The 16753-nt window shown below is 44.7% G+C and overlaps 1 protein-coding gene across 3 annotated transcripts in view; it reads right to left on the bottom strand.

The window, feature by feature from the left end:
* The window catches only part of TBC1D22B (TBC1 domain family member 22B), an 80511-nt gene that overhangs the window by 28321 nt on the left and 35437 nt on the right, over window positions 1–16753 (bottom strand). For all 3 annotated transcript variants that reach the window (XM_065912834.1, XM_065912833.1, XM_065912835.1), the window contains exon 8: window positions 13962–14076. In XM_065912834.1, coding sequence (XP_065768906.1) covers window positions 13962–14076 — 115 coding nt within the window. The remainder of the gene's footprint in view (window positions 1–13961; window positions 14077–16753) is intronic.

Genomic DNA, 16753 nt, shown 5'->3' with positions numbered 1-16753 from the left:
AGAGGCAAAGCACCCAAAAAGAGGAAACCCAACAGCTCTTTATAAAAACCGAATTGCCCACTCTAGGCTCGACAGGAACATGCTGTCAAGCCCAGCGTTATTACCCGATAAATGAACCTGAGTGGTGGCCCCAGTCAAGTGTTCATTTTTCTCACAACTCCAGATCTCGGGCCTAAAACTAGCCTCACCTGTGCCTCCAACACTCCACAACAGCTTTGGGAAGAACTGGTTTTGCTAAAACTGGAAGGAGTAACTCGTCCACTCAGTGCTTGAGGCAGTTCCCAGAAAGCATTTGTGATCGCAGGGCAACTGCTAGATTTTGTGATCTGTTGGGTCAGAATCAACCAGCCCGACCTGGAGACACAAGAAGATTCAAGGCTCCAGACTACAGACAGCCCTTCTATTTTCCAAAGCCTCTGGTTTACCTGATTCCTGTCTGTTTTTTTAACTGGACTCATGAGAAGAGCTTGCATAATATTTTCTGACCACAAAAACAAACTGCTTGAGAAAAGGAAAAAAATAAATCTTTTCAGCCATACATCTAAAGAACCTCATAAAAGAGGAATTAAATCTTTTATCTAGAAAAACAGTTTTAAGAAAAGTGCCAAGGAATTCATCCGATCACTTGAATGCAATAATTTTAAAGCGGTTCAAGTGCTATAGAAACTTGCTGGGTATTACTCATCTGGCATTTTTCAGGCAAGTATCTGTGACAAGGCCACCAGAGCTGAGTATGGACAAGGCAGAGGACTCCTCGGTTAAACCCAGTGAAGTCAAACCACTTGACAAAGAAAGGACAGTGAGGGCAGGGAAGAGGTTTCTACAGAGCAGAAACCCACGGGAGCGGGTGGTTCTGTTTCATGAGAACCCTGTTCCAGACTGTTTGAGAGGAGACATGCTGCTTCCAAGAGAGAGAAGCAGCTGACCACAGAGCCCTCCCCGACACGGTGCCGGTCAATCAGGGCAGCGGCTAAAAGGCAAACACCAACGCAGAACGATCTCTGCCCATCCACTGCTCAACGTGGGGCACCTGGCTAAAACGAATTTTAAAAACCAACACACCACCAAACCGACTCCTTTCCTCAGGTTCCTGTATTACTTCTACTTTTATTTAATGAACACTAATGGCTGCTGGTTAACTCAGCCTCTTGGTGCCCGAATTACAGGAACCCAAACTATGTGAGTATTCGGGTTAGAGGGGCAAGGGAAGTGTCAGGTCCGGCACACACTTGGCCTTCTAGGACCTGCCCGAAGACCACCCACAGAGCCAGGCAGCGTGTCACCAAGACTCTTGTATGCCAACAGGCCCTGGGGAGTCCAGGGTCCCCAGGGCCCGTGGTCAGTTGCCCACAGGCTCCTCGTCTAGGCTCAAACGTCTTGACTATGTTGGCTACCTCAATTTCTCCTGTCACAGCATCTCACCCATGCTCGGGTCAGATAAGAGAGACAGCGAGTGAGCATGCACACGTCACTTGGCTCACTCCCAGGGAGATGGCAAGCCACAGCTTGCCCTTGGAGCGCTTACCTCTACGAGGGAGGAAATCCAGCCCTGGACATCCCACCAAATGCTCACACTGCTCTCAACTGCCCGCTGAAAGTAACCCTGCTCGGCACTCTGACTGGGTGTCTCCACATAAATGTCTGTTGCTGGAAAGAGCCTCAAATATTCCTCAACTGTCTTAGCACGTACGAGGCTGCTTTGTCTATGAAGACGGGGCCAGGAGGCCCCTTGAGGAAGGGGGTAAAGTGCCAAACAGGGTTGGCGCTAAAAATTCAGCATCAGCTCCACTCCCCAGTTCCTTCCAAACCCAGAGCATGAGAATGAAAAGTAGAATATCTTTATTCTAATGACTCAATTTATATAAAGTTTCAGTTCAGTTCAGTCCAGTCGAGTATGACTCTTTGTGACCCCATGAATCACAGCACGCCAGGCCTCCCTGCCCATAACAAACTCCCGGAGTTTACTCAAACTCATGCCCATGGAGTCGGTGATGCCATCCACCCATCTCATCCTCTGTCGTCCCCTTCTCCTCCTGCCCCCAATCCCTCCCAGCATCAGGGTCTTTTCCAAAGACCCTGCATGAAGTGGCCAAAGTATTGGAGCTTCAGCTTCAGCATCAGTCCTTCCAATGAACACCCAGGACTTATCTCCTTTAGGATGGACTGGCTGGATCCTTGCAGTCCAAGGGACTCTCTTAGTGACAGGCAAAACTAACTGAGGTGTCAGAAGTCAGTAAAATATCCATAGTTACCCTTGTGTGGGTGAGAAGGACTATATGCTTTTATTTTCTGTGAATAAATATCTAGAAGTGATAGGCAGGGATTTTTTGTTCACTTTGTTTATGGTTGTATCCCCTGTGCCTAGAGCGGTGCCTGAATCAATAATCGGTGTAAGAATCAATAAGTAACTGCTGAATAAGTGATGGTGCTCCACCTCTACTCCTTACGAAAGAGGAGAGATGAGAAGAGAGGAGAGGAGAGAACTTTTGGCTAAATCAGCACAGTATCAAAATGCTGTGATTCACTGCCCTCCAGTGGCCAAGGCCAGCAAAGCTGTACTATTTCCTGAATATCTGAAAACACTGAAAATTTTCATTCTCTCATTCATTCACTGCTAAAGAATCTGCCTGCCAATGCAGGAGACACTAGAGACGCGGGTTTGATCCCCAGGTCGGGAAGATCCCCAGGAGGAGGCAATGGCAATTCGCTCCAGTATTCCTCCCCGGAAATTCCATGGACAGAGGAGCCTGGCGGGCTATAGCCCATGGGGCTACAGAGAGTCAGACAGGACTGAGTGAGCACTCACTCTTAATTGAGACACATATGGAATATCTGGACACCAAAATGAAAGCACTGGGAATGTTAAGATGTTTCAAATAGTCTCTGGCCTCAAAGAATCATAAAGACTGGTGGCAGATGGTAGGAGGGAAACAGATCATAGCTGGTGTGGTAGAATCCTTCAAAGGGGAAATGCACAGAGTTAGGGAAAGAGTGCCGCTGGGGTGCTGGTGGGAGGAGGAAGGGAGGAAGTCTCAGGGCAGGCTTCCAGGAGGAAGGGGAGCCTTAAAGAAAGCACATGGATTAGCCCAGGGATAAGGAAGTGGTACAGGAGAAGGCTTTAAAGACGTTAATTTTGGATTTCTGCCTTTAAGAGGTGAGGCAGAAGTAGAGGACACAGGGTCTTGCGCAACAAGCTACAGAATGTGGACTTTTGTCTGTGCTGTGTGGCTTGCGGGGGTCTTGGTTCCCTGACCAGGGACTGAACCCGGGCCATGGCAGTGAAAGCCTAGAATCCTAACCACTAGGCCACCAGGGAACCCCGAGAATCTGGACATTTTTAACTGCAGGTGTTGAGATGCTAGTGAAGGGTTTTAAGCAGAGGGGCCGAACAGGCAGGTGTGTGTTTAAATGGTGTGAAAGATGGTTTTGAAGCGGATAAAAACCAGAGATGGGAAAACACACTGGCCACTTCAGCAATCCAGGCCTGAGCTAGAGAGGTCATAGGAGGAATGGAGAGAGAAAGATATTCAAGAAATAGAACATGAAACCATCAGAGCTTTGTAACTGATTGGATATGAAAGAATGAGAAAAAAGAATCATTAATACAAACAAGTACAGAACAGACTTTTGAACTCTGTGGGAGAAGGTGAAGGTGGGATGTTTCAAAAGAACAGCATGTATATTATCTATGGTGAAACAGATCACTAGCCCAGGTGAGATGCATGAGACGAGTGCTCAGGCCTGGTGCATTGGGAGGACCCAGAGGAGTCGGGTGGAGAGGGAGGTGGGAGGGGGGATTGGGATGGGGAATATGTGTAACTCTATGGCTTATTCGTGTCAATGTATGACAAAACCCACTGAAATGTTGTGAAGTAATTGGCCTCCAACTAATAAAATAAAATTAAAAAAAAAAAATACAAACAAGTCTTAACATTTCTTGGCTTCCCGGGAGGTGCTAGGGGTGAAGAATCTGCCTGTCAACGAAGGAGGCATGAGAAATGCATGTTTGATCCCTGGGTGGGGAAGATCCTCTGTAGTAGGAAATGGCAACCCACTGCAGTATCGTTGCCTGGAAAATTCCAAGGACGGAGTCTGGCAGGCTACAGTCCATGGGGTTGCAAAGCATTGGACATGACTGACTACGCACGCACACACTTGGCATTTCTGACTTAAGAGACGGGAAAAGGTGGCAACTGAGAGAAAAGGATGGCTGGGCACGGGGAGAAGAGGAATTAGTCAAACACCGAGTCCGAGGATCCAAAGGACAGCAAAGACCGTTGTCGTCCATAAATACCTACTACCACCTCCTCCTCAAATGAAAGGGCACTTAAGGGTACTGGCCACCTGGGATACAGACTGTGTTCTCCAGGCCCACTTGCAGATGGGAATCACCGTAAGACCCAAGTTCAGACTAGAGATTCAAAACCAAGAGTCACATACTTGGGAAGTGTCTTTCAATGGAAAGAGTATGTCTTTCTTTCTTTCCCCCTCCATATTGGCTGGAATATAGGTATGATGGCTAGAGAACAAGCAGCTACCTTGGATCACGAGTAGGAAAACACATGCTGAGAATGGCAGGATAACAAAGACAGGCTGTACCCCTGATATCATGGAGCCTCGGACTACTCACCTCCTGACTTTTAATGTGGGAGAAATAAACTTCTCTCTTGCTTAAGGTACTGGTATTTGAGGTTCCCTGTCAAAGTAGCCAAGCTAATCCTAATTGGTCATTTATGACATGTCACTGTTGTTCAGTCACTAAGTCGTGTCTGACTCTGTGACCCCCATGAACTATAGCACACCAGGCTTCCCTGTCCTTCACTATTTCCCAGAGATTGCTCAAACTCATGTCCATTGAGCGAGTGATTCCATCCAACTTTCTTATCTTCTGTCACCCCCTTCTCTTCTCCAGCCCTCAACATTTCGCAGCATCAGGGTCTTTTCAAATGAGTCAGTTCTTCACATTAGGTGGCCAAAGTATTGGAATTTCACCTTCCGCATCAGTCCTTTCAATGAATATTCAGGACTGAGTTCCTTCAGGATTGACTGGTTTGATCTCCTTGCAGTCCAAGAGACTCTCAAAGAGTCTCCTCCAGTACCACAGTTTGAAAGCATAAATTCTTCAGGGTTCAGCCTTCTTTATGGTCCGATGCTTACATTTATATATAACTCCTAGAAAAACCATAGCTTTGACTAACCATAGCTTTGGGCTTTGTGGGCAAAGTGATGTCTCTACTTTTTAATACTCTGTCCAGGTTTGTCATAGCTTTTCTTCCAAGAAGCAAGCATCTTTCAATTTTGTGGCTGCAATCACCATCCACAGTGATTTTGGAGCCCAAGAAAATAAAATCTGTTACTGTTTCCACTTTATCTCCATCTGTTTGTCATGAAGTGATGGGACTAGATGCCATGATCTTAGTTTTTTGAATGTTGAATTTTAAGCCAGTTTTTTCCATTCTCCTCTTCCAACCTCATCAAAAGGCTCTTTAGTTCCTCTTTGCTTTCTGCCATTAGGGTGGTATCATCTGCACATCTGAGGTTATTGATATTTCTCCCAGTAATCTTGATTACAGCTTGTGAGTCTTCCAGCCCAGCATTTTGCGTGATACATTCTGCATAGAAGTTAAATAAGCCAGGTGATAATATACAGCCTAGTTGTACTCCTTTACCAATTTTGAACCAGTCTGCTGTTCCATGTCAGGTTCTAGCTGTTGCTTCTTGACCTGAACACAAGCTTCTCAGGAGACAGGTAAGGTGGTCTGGTATTTCCATCTCTTTCAGAATTTTCCACAGTTTGCTGTGACCCATATAGTCAAAGGGTTTAGGAGAGTCAATGAAGCAGATATTTATTTGGAATCCCCTTGCTTTTTCTATCTTCCAACAGATGCTGGCAATTTGATCTCTGGTTCCTCTGCGTTTTTTAAATCCAGCTTGTACATCTGGAAGTCCTCGGTTCACGTACTGTTGAAGACGAACTTGAAGGGTTTTGAGTGTTACCTGTGACATATCTGAGCATAAATGTCATGCAGGGAACATGAGTCAGAGATTTTAAGACTTCCCTTCTGGGACTTCAATTGCTACTGTGCTTCTAAGAAAAACATGAAATGAAAATCCTGCTGTAGTACTTCACGCAGAGAAGGGGGAGAGTTATTCATTAGTGTTTCACTTTGCAATGAAAGAAATCACCAGCCATCACTCTTCTTTTGAAAAAAGAACATGTCATGGGTCCCTCTCTTCCAGACAATTCCTCATTCACATCGCTTACACAGTTGCTGTTACACAGTTTATTTTGGTGATGACTCTACTATCAATTACATTATGTTCTGAATTAGATCAATAGTGCCATTTAAGTCCAAAAGGGTTTTGGAGAGTCCGGAGGTATTTAACTGTCTCAGGGGTCACGGTCCAGAGACTGTATCTCCCCAGGGGTGACCCTCCAGCACTGTCACCGCTGGACCCAGACACAGCTGGCTTATCCACAGAGGACCCACTTCAATTCGAGCTGCGGGTTTCAGCAAAAAAAAAAAAAAAGCGGGAACTGGGGAGAGCGGGGCTAAGTTAGGTACAGAAAAATTCTCTCAACAGAGGGGAGTCACCGGCTCTCCCCATTTTCAGCTATTTTACAACAAACATGACACAAAGCATGAAGCAAGCTCAGGTGCTACTTTATAAAAGTAACGGAGAATTGGGACTTCCCTTGTGGTCCAGTGGTTAAATATCTGCCTTTCAACGCAGGGGATGAGGATGATCCCTGGTCAGGGAACTAAGATTCCACGTGTTGTGGGCAACTAAGCTCAACTATGGAGACTGTGTGCTCTAGAGCCTGATGCAGCAAAAAATAAACAAACACATATTTTTAAAAATGTTTTTAAAGAGCAATAGAGAACAGACAGCGGAGGAGAAAGGAGAGAGGCCAAACAAGGTGCTGTGGGTCCCACAGCTCTTCTGCGGCACATCCTCCGTGCTACAGCTCAGGCAGATGAGGCGGTGGGCGAGGCTGCCTGGGGACACCTGCCTGGCCTGTTCCCTGGGTGAAGGATCCCAGAGGCCTCCCGTAGCAGGGAGAGTCATAACTAAACACCTTTCACAGCAGCTGCCTTCCTGGGATGCGGCACTATTAGAGCAAGGGAGAAGAGCAGCATCATTCCTCAGACAAGGGACCTGCTCTTGGAGGCCACAAACAATGCTGAGTCTGTGTTCAGGAAAGGCCTTGAGGCTGGAGGGAAGCCTGTATGCCTTGTTTCTTTGAAGCTTAATTTATATCCAGCAACTGATGAACAGATAAATGAAATGTGGTATGTTCATACAATGGAATACTTATTTGACCATAAAAAAGGAGTGAAGTACTGACACAGGCTACAACCTGGATGAATCTCAAGAACAAGCTAAATGAGAGAAACTAGACATAAAAGATCACATATTATAGGATTCCATTTTGATGAAATGTCCAGAAAAGGCAAATCCACAGAGGCAGAAATCAAGAGCGGGTAGGAGTAGAGGGGGTTGGGGGGGCTTGGTATTGATGGATATAAGGTACAGAGTTTCTTTTGGGGTTGATGAAAATATTCTAAAATTGACTGTGGTGATGGTTATACAACTCTATAAATATATGAAAAATTACTGAATTGTACATGTTAAATGGGTGAATTATATGATATATGAATGACATATCACTAAGCTGCTATCAAAAAAAAAAACCCACAAAACTAATTTGTAAAATTACTGCATCTCCAATAAAAATTCTTCTTACCTCCTGAAGTAGGTAGGTTCCCTATTTCCTGAACTAGGTAAGTTCATCTGGAAGAAGAGTCAAGACAATTTTTTAAAAAGGATGATGAAATAGACCAGTCCTGAAATACTAATAAAACACCCTCTAAAGCTCAAATATCCAAGTTGTGTGGTACATGCATAGTAGGTGTGTGCGCGTGCGCGTGTGTGCGAGCTCATTCATGTCTGACTCTGTGATGCTGTGGACTGAAGCCTGTCAGCTGACCATGGAATTTTTCAGGCAATAATATCCGAGTGGGTTGCAATTTCCTACTCCAGGGGATCTTCCTGACTCAGGGATTGAACCTGCATCTCTTGAGTCTCCTGCTTTGGCAGGCAGATTCTTTACCACTGAGCCACCTGGGAAGATGCATAGAAATAGAGATAAATGCAAAACCATGTAAATAAAAGAATTTATACTATATTATGAAGAGAGATTTCACACCAGTGAAGAAAGTATGTACTATATATAAACAGTGATAAATAATGAAGTATCCAGCTGGAATAGTAACTTTAAATATCAACCCCACTGTAAAAGAAAATAAATTTTACTAATAGAATTTAAAAATCTAAATGTAAAATCAGAGCCACAAGAGTACTAAAAGAAAACATGAAAGAGCATCTTTATAATATTGTGGTGGGGAAGGTAAAACTTCCTAAGCAACATACCAAATCTAGAAACCTCAGAGGACGAGGTATTTCTCTCATGTCATGCTTTGCAATGACTTACTTCTTTGTGAGCCCCTCAGCTCCCCACTAGATGGGATGCTCCATAAGGGGGCAGGGCCCACACCTGTTCCCTTTATTCACTCTATCCTCTGGCATAGAGTAGAAGCTCAATGAACACCTGTTGAATGGACAGATTTGACGACATAAAAATTAGGAAGAGCTATATAAGGAGACATAATAAAAGTTGAAAAGATAAATGATGATCTGGGAGAGAAAAAAATACTAGGTTGAACCATAAAGAATTCCCTTGGAGTGGGTGTGTCAAAAAAGGTTGAATACTAGCAACATATAACAGATGAAAAATGAGTATATCTAATCCACATAAAGCTCTTAAAAAATGAGACCAACAGTACAATAGAAGAAAAAAAAAGTGTAAGTATCTGAACAACCAGATGACAAAAGAAACAAATGCTAATACACAAAAGATAAACCACCTCGCTGACGAGTAAGTGGCAATAAAAACTGAAACACAAACCGCAGTTTATCTGCCAGACTGGTGAACCACAATTAGACTTGCTAATAAGGATGTGAAGAAAAGTGCACCTAAACATTAGTGGTTGGAGTACAAACTGCCGTAAACCTCTGCAGTGTAAGTTAGTGGCATCTATTAGGCATGCTTTTAGGACTAGCAGATTCACTTCTATGGACGCTCTTTCAGAAAAACATGTATTTCAAGACAAAGGTATAAGAAAATATGCGTAAGGATATTCATTAAAATGTTACCTATAATGGCTAAAAACTATAGACCATTTAAATGCCCTACTATAAAAGAACTGTTCACTGCACTATAGTAAAGCTAAATGAAAATAGATGGAATTGCTGAAAATGACAACACAGACCTGTATGTCAGAACCTGGAAAGCTGGCCAGATACTTGTGAGTGAAAGCAAGAAAGACTGAGAAAAGTATGGATAGTCTGATTCTATTTTTCTGGGCAAAACAAAGAAAAATAACATATGCAGGTCTCTTCTCACACAGGAAAAGGGCTGGAAAAATACACATCAAAGGGTGTTATCTCTTGTGGTGGAGGGTACGGGTGGGGTAATAACACTTCTTTATTGTTTTGATCTTTTTTTTAAACAAGCAAGTACTTCTACTGTAATTTTTTGCTTATTTTGGTTTTTTGTTTGAGGCAAGGAGTAACAAGAAATGTGCCACATGCTTTGCAGCAGAGAATGGAGAAGATACATCTAAACTGCGATATCACCAAGTCATATAAAGAGCAAAAGTGAAAGTGAAAGTCGCTCAGCTATGTCCGACTCTGCGACCCCATGGACTGTAGAGTCCATGGGATTCTCCAGGTCAGAATACTGGAGTGGGTAGCCTTTCCCTTCTCCAGGGGATCTTCCCAACCCAGGGATGGAACCCAGGTCTCCTGCGTTGCAGACAGATTCTTTACCGCTGAGCCCCCAGGGAAGCCCAAAGAGCACAAGCATTCAGGTTAAAAGATGGAGGCTTGAGTTTGGGAAACTCATTAAATATCTGAGTCTTCGATTTCTCATACTTGTAAAATGGGTTCATATATCTACTCTAAAGAGATACTGGCGGCTACTAAAGGAAATCAGGTCAAAGTACTTTGCAAATGGTAAAGTGTTTTGAAAATCATTGTAATATTACTGGTTGGCATGGCAAAGTCCCAGTTTGAAAACTGGGAAAATAACAGAGATGGATGGGAATTGATAGATTGAGACTTAAGAAATATATCAACAAACCAGTAGAATGTGTGGACCTGATCTGAACCTTGATTCAAACAAAATGTTAAATATATTTATGGACTCAAGAAAACTTGAATACTGCTGTATATCAGACTATATTAAGGAACTATTATAACTTCTCAGATGTAATAACTACATTATGGCTGTGAGTTTCTTTAATCATGATCTTCGAGTGACACATATGGAAGTATTTATGGATGAAATCATATGTTGCTTGACACTGAGATTTGCTTACTCACAAAGGTGAGTGAGTGAAGAATTGACAGAGGTGTGAAGTTGGGTGGCAAGTGTATGAGGATTTCTGGTATTATTTTTTCTACTTTTACATATGTTTAGAAATGTAATATAATTAAAGCTTTCGTAAAACATGAATGGGCTCCACTTTCCTAGCTCTGGGAGGAGGTACCAAAGACCTATCTGAAGGCGGCTGCAGAGGTGAGGCTGACTGCAGCCTTACTCAGAAAGGCCTCCTTGCTGAGGAGGGGCACAGAAGCCCACACTTTGCTATGTAAATGCTGTGGGCGAGCAATGATTTCACTGGTCAGCAGGTGGGGCTGACAAACCAAACACAGATCAGAATGCAGTCAGACCTATCAGAGAAAGGCACAGCGCACAGTGGGGCTGACGGAGTTAAGGTAGTAATGGGATGGGTGCCTAGAGAAGGTGGAGGAAAATTGGGGACAAAAAAAAACACACACACAAATGACAGCTCACAAGATAATTAACAGCCAACTAGAACTGCAGCTGCTGAGGATTTCCTAAACTAGCATAATATCTGGCAATGCTACATGCCAGCCTCTAGACCTCAAATGTAGATTAATGAATGGATTAATATCTTCCTGGGCTCATCCTTGGGTTCCCCTGGTGGTTCAGTGGTAAAGACTCCATCTGCCAATGCAGGAGACCTGGGTTCAATCCCTGGGTTGGGAATATCCACTGGAGAAGGATATGGCAGCCCACTCCAGTATTCTTGCCTGGAGAATCCCATGGACAGAAGAGGCTGGTGAGCTACAATCCATGGGGTCACAAAAGAGTCTGGACACGACTTAGCAACTAAATAACAACAACAAGGCTCATCCTTTAACACCATTTCAGAAAAGTACTCCTGCAAGAATCAAGTACTCCAGCAAGCGTCAGCTGCACTGCTCTTTATAATTAAGTTACACACACAGAATGAAGGCACTTGCAAAAACTGATCAATTGATAAGAGAGGAAAATAAAAGTTCTCCAGCAAAAGCTTTATTTATATGCTTTTGCTTAGGGTGACTTGACAGTGTGGACAAGAGTGTGACTTTCATCCTCTCAGGTCTGCCCTGGTCGCTGTCACTTAAGGCAGAACAAGGAATGACATCATTTGGTTGCATTCCTTTTCAAATCACTAAAAAAAAAAAAAAAAAAAAAAAAAAAAGCTGCCTCATGAAAGCCCAAAACACCATCCCTTTGGTCCCACCAGAAAACCTGCAAGGGAAGGATCAAGTGAGACATCTCTCATGCCCCCCACTCCAAGGGACTCTAAGCCAGCCCCCTTCTCATGCCTGACCTACCCGCTGCGATGGCATCATCTCATTACCTACCACCCCCAGGGCCTGAAGAGAAGGGTTCTAGTCCCAGCTTTGCCAATAATGAGGCAAGAAAAGGGGCGGAGGAGACGGATAGTTTCCTAAAATCCTTTCCCATGTTCTGATTCCCACATGAGCTTCTTTTTGACCGATAAGAGAACAAAAGCATCAGGCCGCATGACAGATGGGTTTTCCTGTGAATCTCGAAGCACAAGTGTTAGGGAATTAAATGGTCTCGTTTGGCCTCAGAGACAAAGCAGAGCAGGCCTCTGACCTGCGTCCATCCTGCCTGGACGCCGCCCTGACTGCGTGCTGTGAGTGCAAGTCTGGCAGCACCACAGATAAGATGGGGCTGAATTTTTAGACTGCGGAGCCCCTGGATGGGGTCTGGCCCACCAAGCCCCAGGTGTCAACGACATTCCAAGTTTTTCACAACAAAACAAACAGCATTAACATGAAACCAGAGATGCAATTTGCTCACAGATTGATGACGATATCAGTTTGCATCCTGGGATTATAAGCGGAACCCTGAAATGGAATTTTTGAAGTCTCACCCGTGCAGGGGATACGCTGCCTGGACTTTTGCCCAACTGGGACTCCAGATGTGCTGTGACACGGGACTTCCAGGGCAGTTTGAGTTTATGGATGTTGTTCAAAACCCAGCTTGATGATGTATCCTCTGCTGTTTCTATTTCTCTTTTCTTTTACTGTTAGTATATTGAAAGTAAGCGATATAATTCTCTAATAAATATTGAAAGTGAAAGTCACTCAGTCATGTCCAACTCTTTGCAATACTATACAGCCCATGAAATTCTCCAGGCCAGAATACTGGAGGGGATAACCGTTCCCTTCTCCAGGGGATCCTCCCAACCCAGGGACTGAACCCAGGTCTCCCTCACTGCAGGCAGATTCTTTACCAGCTGAACCACCAGGGAAGCCAAAGAATACTGGAGTAGGTAGCCTATCCCTTTTCCAGGGAATCTTCCCGACCCAGCAATCTAATTGGGGTCTCCTGCACTGCAGGCAGATTCTTCACCAGCTGAGCTACCAGGGAAGCCTAATAAATACTGGTATTGTTTATTTGAAAATAACGAGTGGCTTCTTTTGTTAACAAATCCTTTGAACCTGAGACAAAAGTGAAGACTTTCTGCAAAACAACGTGAGATTAAGGGAATCAACAGGAGAAGCTGAGAATCCTCAACGCCTTTTGAGACTGCCTGATTTAGGCCTGGCTGGAGTAGTGTGGCTGGCACTGTAAGAAAACCTAACTGCTGGGGACTTCTCCTTGATGATCCAGCGGTTAAGAATCTACCTGCCACTGCAGGGGACATGCATTTGATTCATGGTCCAGGAAGATTCCACGTGCCATGGGGCAACTCAGCCTATGTGCCGCAACTACCGAGCTTGCCCTCTAGAGCCCATGAGCTGCATGCTGAGTCCACACACCACAACTCTAAAGCCCCTCGCGCTGGAGAGCCCGTGCTCTGCAACCACACAAGCTCCTGAAATGAGAAGCCTGTGTACCGTAACTGGAGAGTAGCCCCCACTTGCTGCAACTAGAGAAAGTCCACATGTAGCAATGAAGATCCGGTGCAGCCATAAATTAATGAACTCTAAAAAGAACTATCTTCCTTAAACTTAAAAACAAAAAAAAAGTGACAAGAACACAGTGAGGTAAGGGGCGAAGAAGGAAGTAGGAGAAACCAAGGTCCTGGAGCTCTCCCTGGCCCATTTCATCGCCTCCAACGTGAGCTGGAACCTGGCACCACCCTGCCGCCTCTGCAGGCCCATACCCTGCTCCTAAGATATGGCGTGTAAATGAACGTATGGAGGCCTGATGTATAATCTGAAATTCCAGCTTTCACAGGTGAGGGCCTGTGTTAGAGTCAAGTTCAAAATAATCCTAAAAGAACCTCAGATGAGGGATCAAACCATCTGTTTATGGTGGAACATAAATATGCCAACTTGGCCATTCTTGTGGCAAAGCAGGTCTTTTTAGCAGAGATCTGTGACCATCTCGAGAGATAAATTCCAGGCTGCTGTTGCTGTTAAAACAGGTTCAGTTGTGTATTCTAAAGCCACTATCTCTTTTTAGCAAGATGTGCCCACTGGCTGCACTCTTGGGAAAAACAAACAGACCACAGATGAAAAAAGAGCAAAAGCTTGTTCAACTTGGGACTCATGCTTCTTACCCACATATTCTGAGAGGAAGACGACAAAGAACGGAGTGACCAGGTCATTAATTCCCTGGACATACCCACTGGCGGGGTGTCGGATGGCCCAAATAAATAGAATTCTTTCGAAGATCTAGGAAAATGAGAAAGAAAGATGTCATGACGTTAAATCATGGGGATACTCTCCCTCCCTCCATTTACCTCCCTCACAATTTAACTCAGCACTGCCGCAGAATTTGTAGGAAAAATTTAAAAATTACTGTGGGACAAAGAAGTCTGTAAATACAGAAAGTTTCTAAGATACAAATTGCTTTTAAACAGGAGTTGGTAAAGAATCCATCCAACAATGCAGGAGATGCAGGTTCGATCCCTGGGTCGGGAAGGTCCCCTGAAGAAGGGAATAGCAACCCACTCCAGTATTCTTGCCTGGAAAATCCCATGGACAGAAGAGCCCGCGAGGCTATAGTTCATGGGGTTGCTAGAGTCGGACATGACTTAGCAACTAAAAAACAACAACAGCAACAACAGGTACTTCTTGCCCTTTGCTTCTCTTTCTAGTATCTAGTCATCATGATATAAATTTGGGAAACAGAAAGGAGAGTGACATGGGTGGCTTAGGGAAAGGGTTGCTATGGATGTCATTAATTCAGGCCACTGTGCTCATTTCTAGATGCTGTTTCTCTATTTCCAGGAGCAAGTTATCAGAATATCTAAGTTCTGATACGTTTTCTAAATCTCTTTTGCTCATTACAGTACAGAGAGGAAATCTCTTCTCTATCAACCCTCCTCTTTCTCCCTGCTGAGATGGAAGGAGACCTAGATCTAGATTTACTTCTAACCCAGTCTGACTAGGAACCAGTGACAGACAATACATGCGGGAAGTCATTTCACACATCAGGATGCAACCCAGATGTTTGCTGGGGATAGGAAGTCAAATGAACCAAATCCTACAGCTGGGAATGCCTCTGGGGTTGAGTATATTAGCCACAAGAGGCCAGAGGCTTAGTCTGGAGAGAAAGAAAAGACCCTTATGGTTCCCTTTCCAGAGTCTCTTACCCTCCTCTCTGCTTTCACTAGACCCTCAGGGCTTCCCCCTGTCTTCTCTCAACCTGCTGGTACCCATTCTGGCTTCGGCCTGTCGACCACAGCTCCTGGGCCGAGCACATCCCTCAGACTGGCTCTGACTGGACTGTCTCCTGTCTCTGGACCACACCAGAGGGATGACAGAGGTGACGATGACCACGTGCAGGGGGGACAGGAGATGAGGGGGCCTCCACTGTATGTGTAGTCTGCGGAGCCCCATCAGCCAGCTCTGCAGGCAGAATGAAGAGGCCTCCCGGAGGTCAGGCGCCAAGGAAGCAAAAACTTCCCAAGGAGAAAAGTGAAAAAGAGATGGTTGTATGGTTTTGGAGTTGGTTAGTCAGTGTAGGAGAAACGTGGAGAATCTAGAGACAAAGGATGTTTCCCAGCCCAAATCCCGTGCTGAGTATGCCTCACAGCTGGCCAAGCCAGCTGAGAAACACTCCCATCATTAACACCCCTGTCCTTGCAGGCAGTGTGAGCAAGGCCCTGTCTGGAAGGAGCTGGCCTCTCTGCCTCCCCTAGAGGGGCCTGCTTGCTCCCTGGGGCTGAGGGGAAGGGCGTGGCATCCTCATTTGTGTCAGGCCCAGCATTCCAATGGGGCCCCTCTGACATTCTTTCCTCTGCTGCTAAACGCCCTCCTCCCTCCCTTGAAACTAGGGCTCAAGCAGACCCACCAGGTTCAGGAAGCTCTCAAGACTTCCCTGCCCCACTCTGAATCCTCACACACCCAGTGGCCCGTGTCTGACTGGACGTCTCTATTAAAAGCTCCTCCAGCTCAGCCCTTCTGAAGGACTTATCAGCACTTCTATTTCAAGCTATCAGTTCCTCGTAAATACACACATCTCTGGTGAGTAAGTGCAGGGAGGCGAGCCATTCAGAATCAGGAGACCTGCAGTCATCCCTCTCTAGTAAGGATGGGACAAGAAGACATACACGCCATGCAAGTGGAAGTGCCAAAGAGATGGGAACTGAAGAGCGCCAAGCCTGATGACCTGGGGGACCATGGAATCTTCACTACAGAACAAGGCTGGGACAAGCCTCTCTGCCTCTGAGACACCTCTGCTACCAGTGTGGGTAATTCTCACTATTCTCAGTCCTCAGGTATCTTTCAGGTTTGTAAATCAAGTCTCTCAATATTCAATGTTACTTAATTTTCTGCTCCCTGGTTGGCAATTCATTCTGTTTATGATGGCTACAGTCTGCTAGATGGAAAGGTGATTCAAGGAAAACTGGAAAGACGGCAGTTTGAGTTTCTTTCTCTGTATGCCGGTTCCACTGCCTGAAGAATCCTTTTAAATGAAGTACTTTGCCCTGTCTCCAAGTTTAAAGGATGCATGCACAGGTGAAAGATCTGAACATCTTCAAGTTAAAATGAGGAATAAATAGGGCTGAGCCAAGGGAAACTGAAAGGGAGACACAAAGATATCCTGAGTGGGTTTTCACCTTTCTTTGAGCTGATTCTTACAGGTAAAACAACGGCATGACCCTCAAAACCTTCTTTAAGTTACTGGTAAGTTATGAGGGATCCCATCATTAGACACATCTATATTTAAACAGAATTATGAATATAATCTGAAGTCAAAAAGAAATTATTTTGAGCATTTTAAATCACATTCTTTACTACGAGGATGAGTGAAAACATAATTCAAAGAGCACTTCCACCCAGAGTCCTAGCTACTATTAAGTCGTAAGGAAATCTCTAATCTCAAGGAGTTTATACCTCTTGC

The sequence above is a fragment of the Muntiacus reevesi genome, chromosome 20 (assembly GCF_963930625.1).
Source record: "Muntiacus reevesi chromosome 20, mMunRee1.1, whole genome shotgun sequence".
Classification (NCBI taxonomy): domain Eukaryota; kingdom Metazoa; phylum Chordata; class Mammalia; order Artiodactyla; family Cervidae; genus Muntiacus; species Muntiacus reevesi.
Note: the sequence above shows the minus strand (reverse complement) of the source record. Positions and strands in the feature narration are given on the sequence as shown.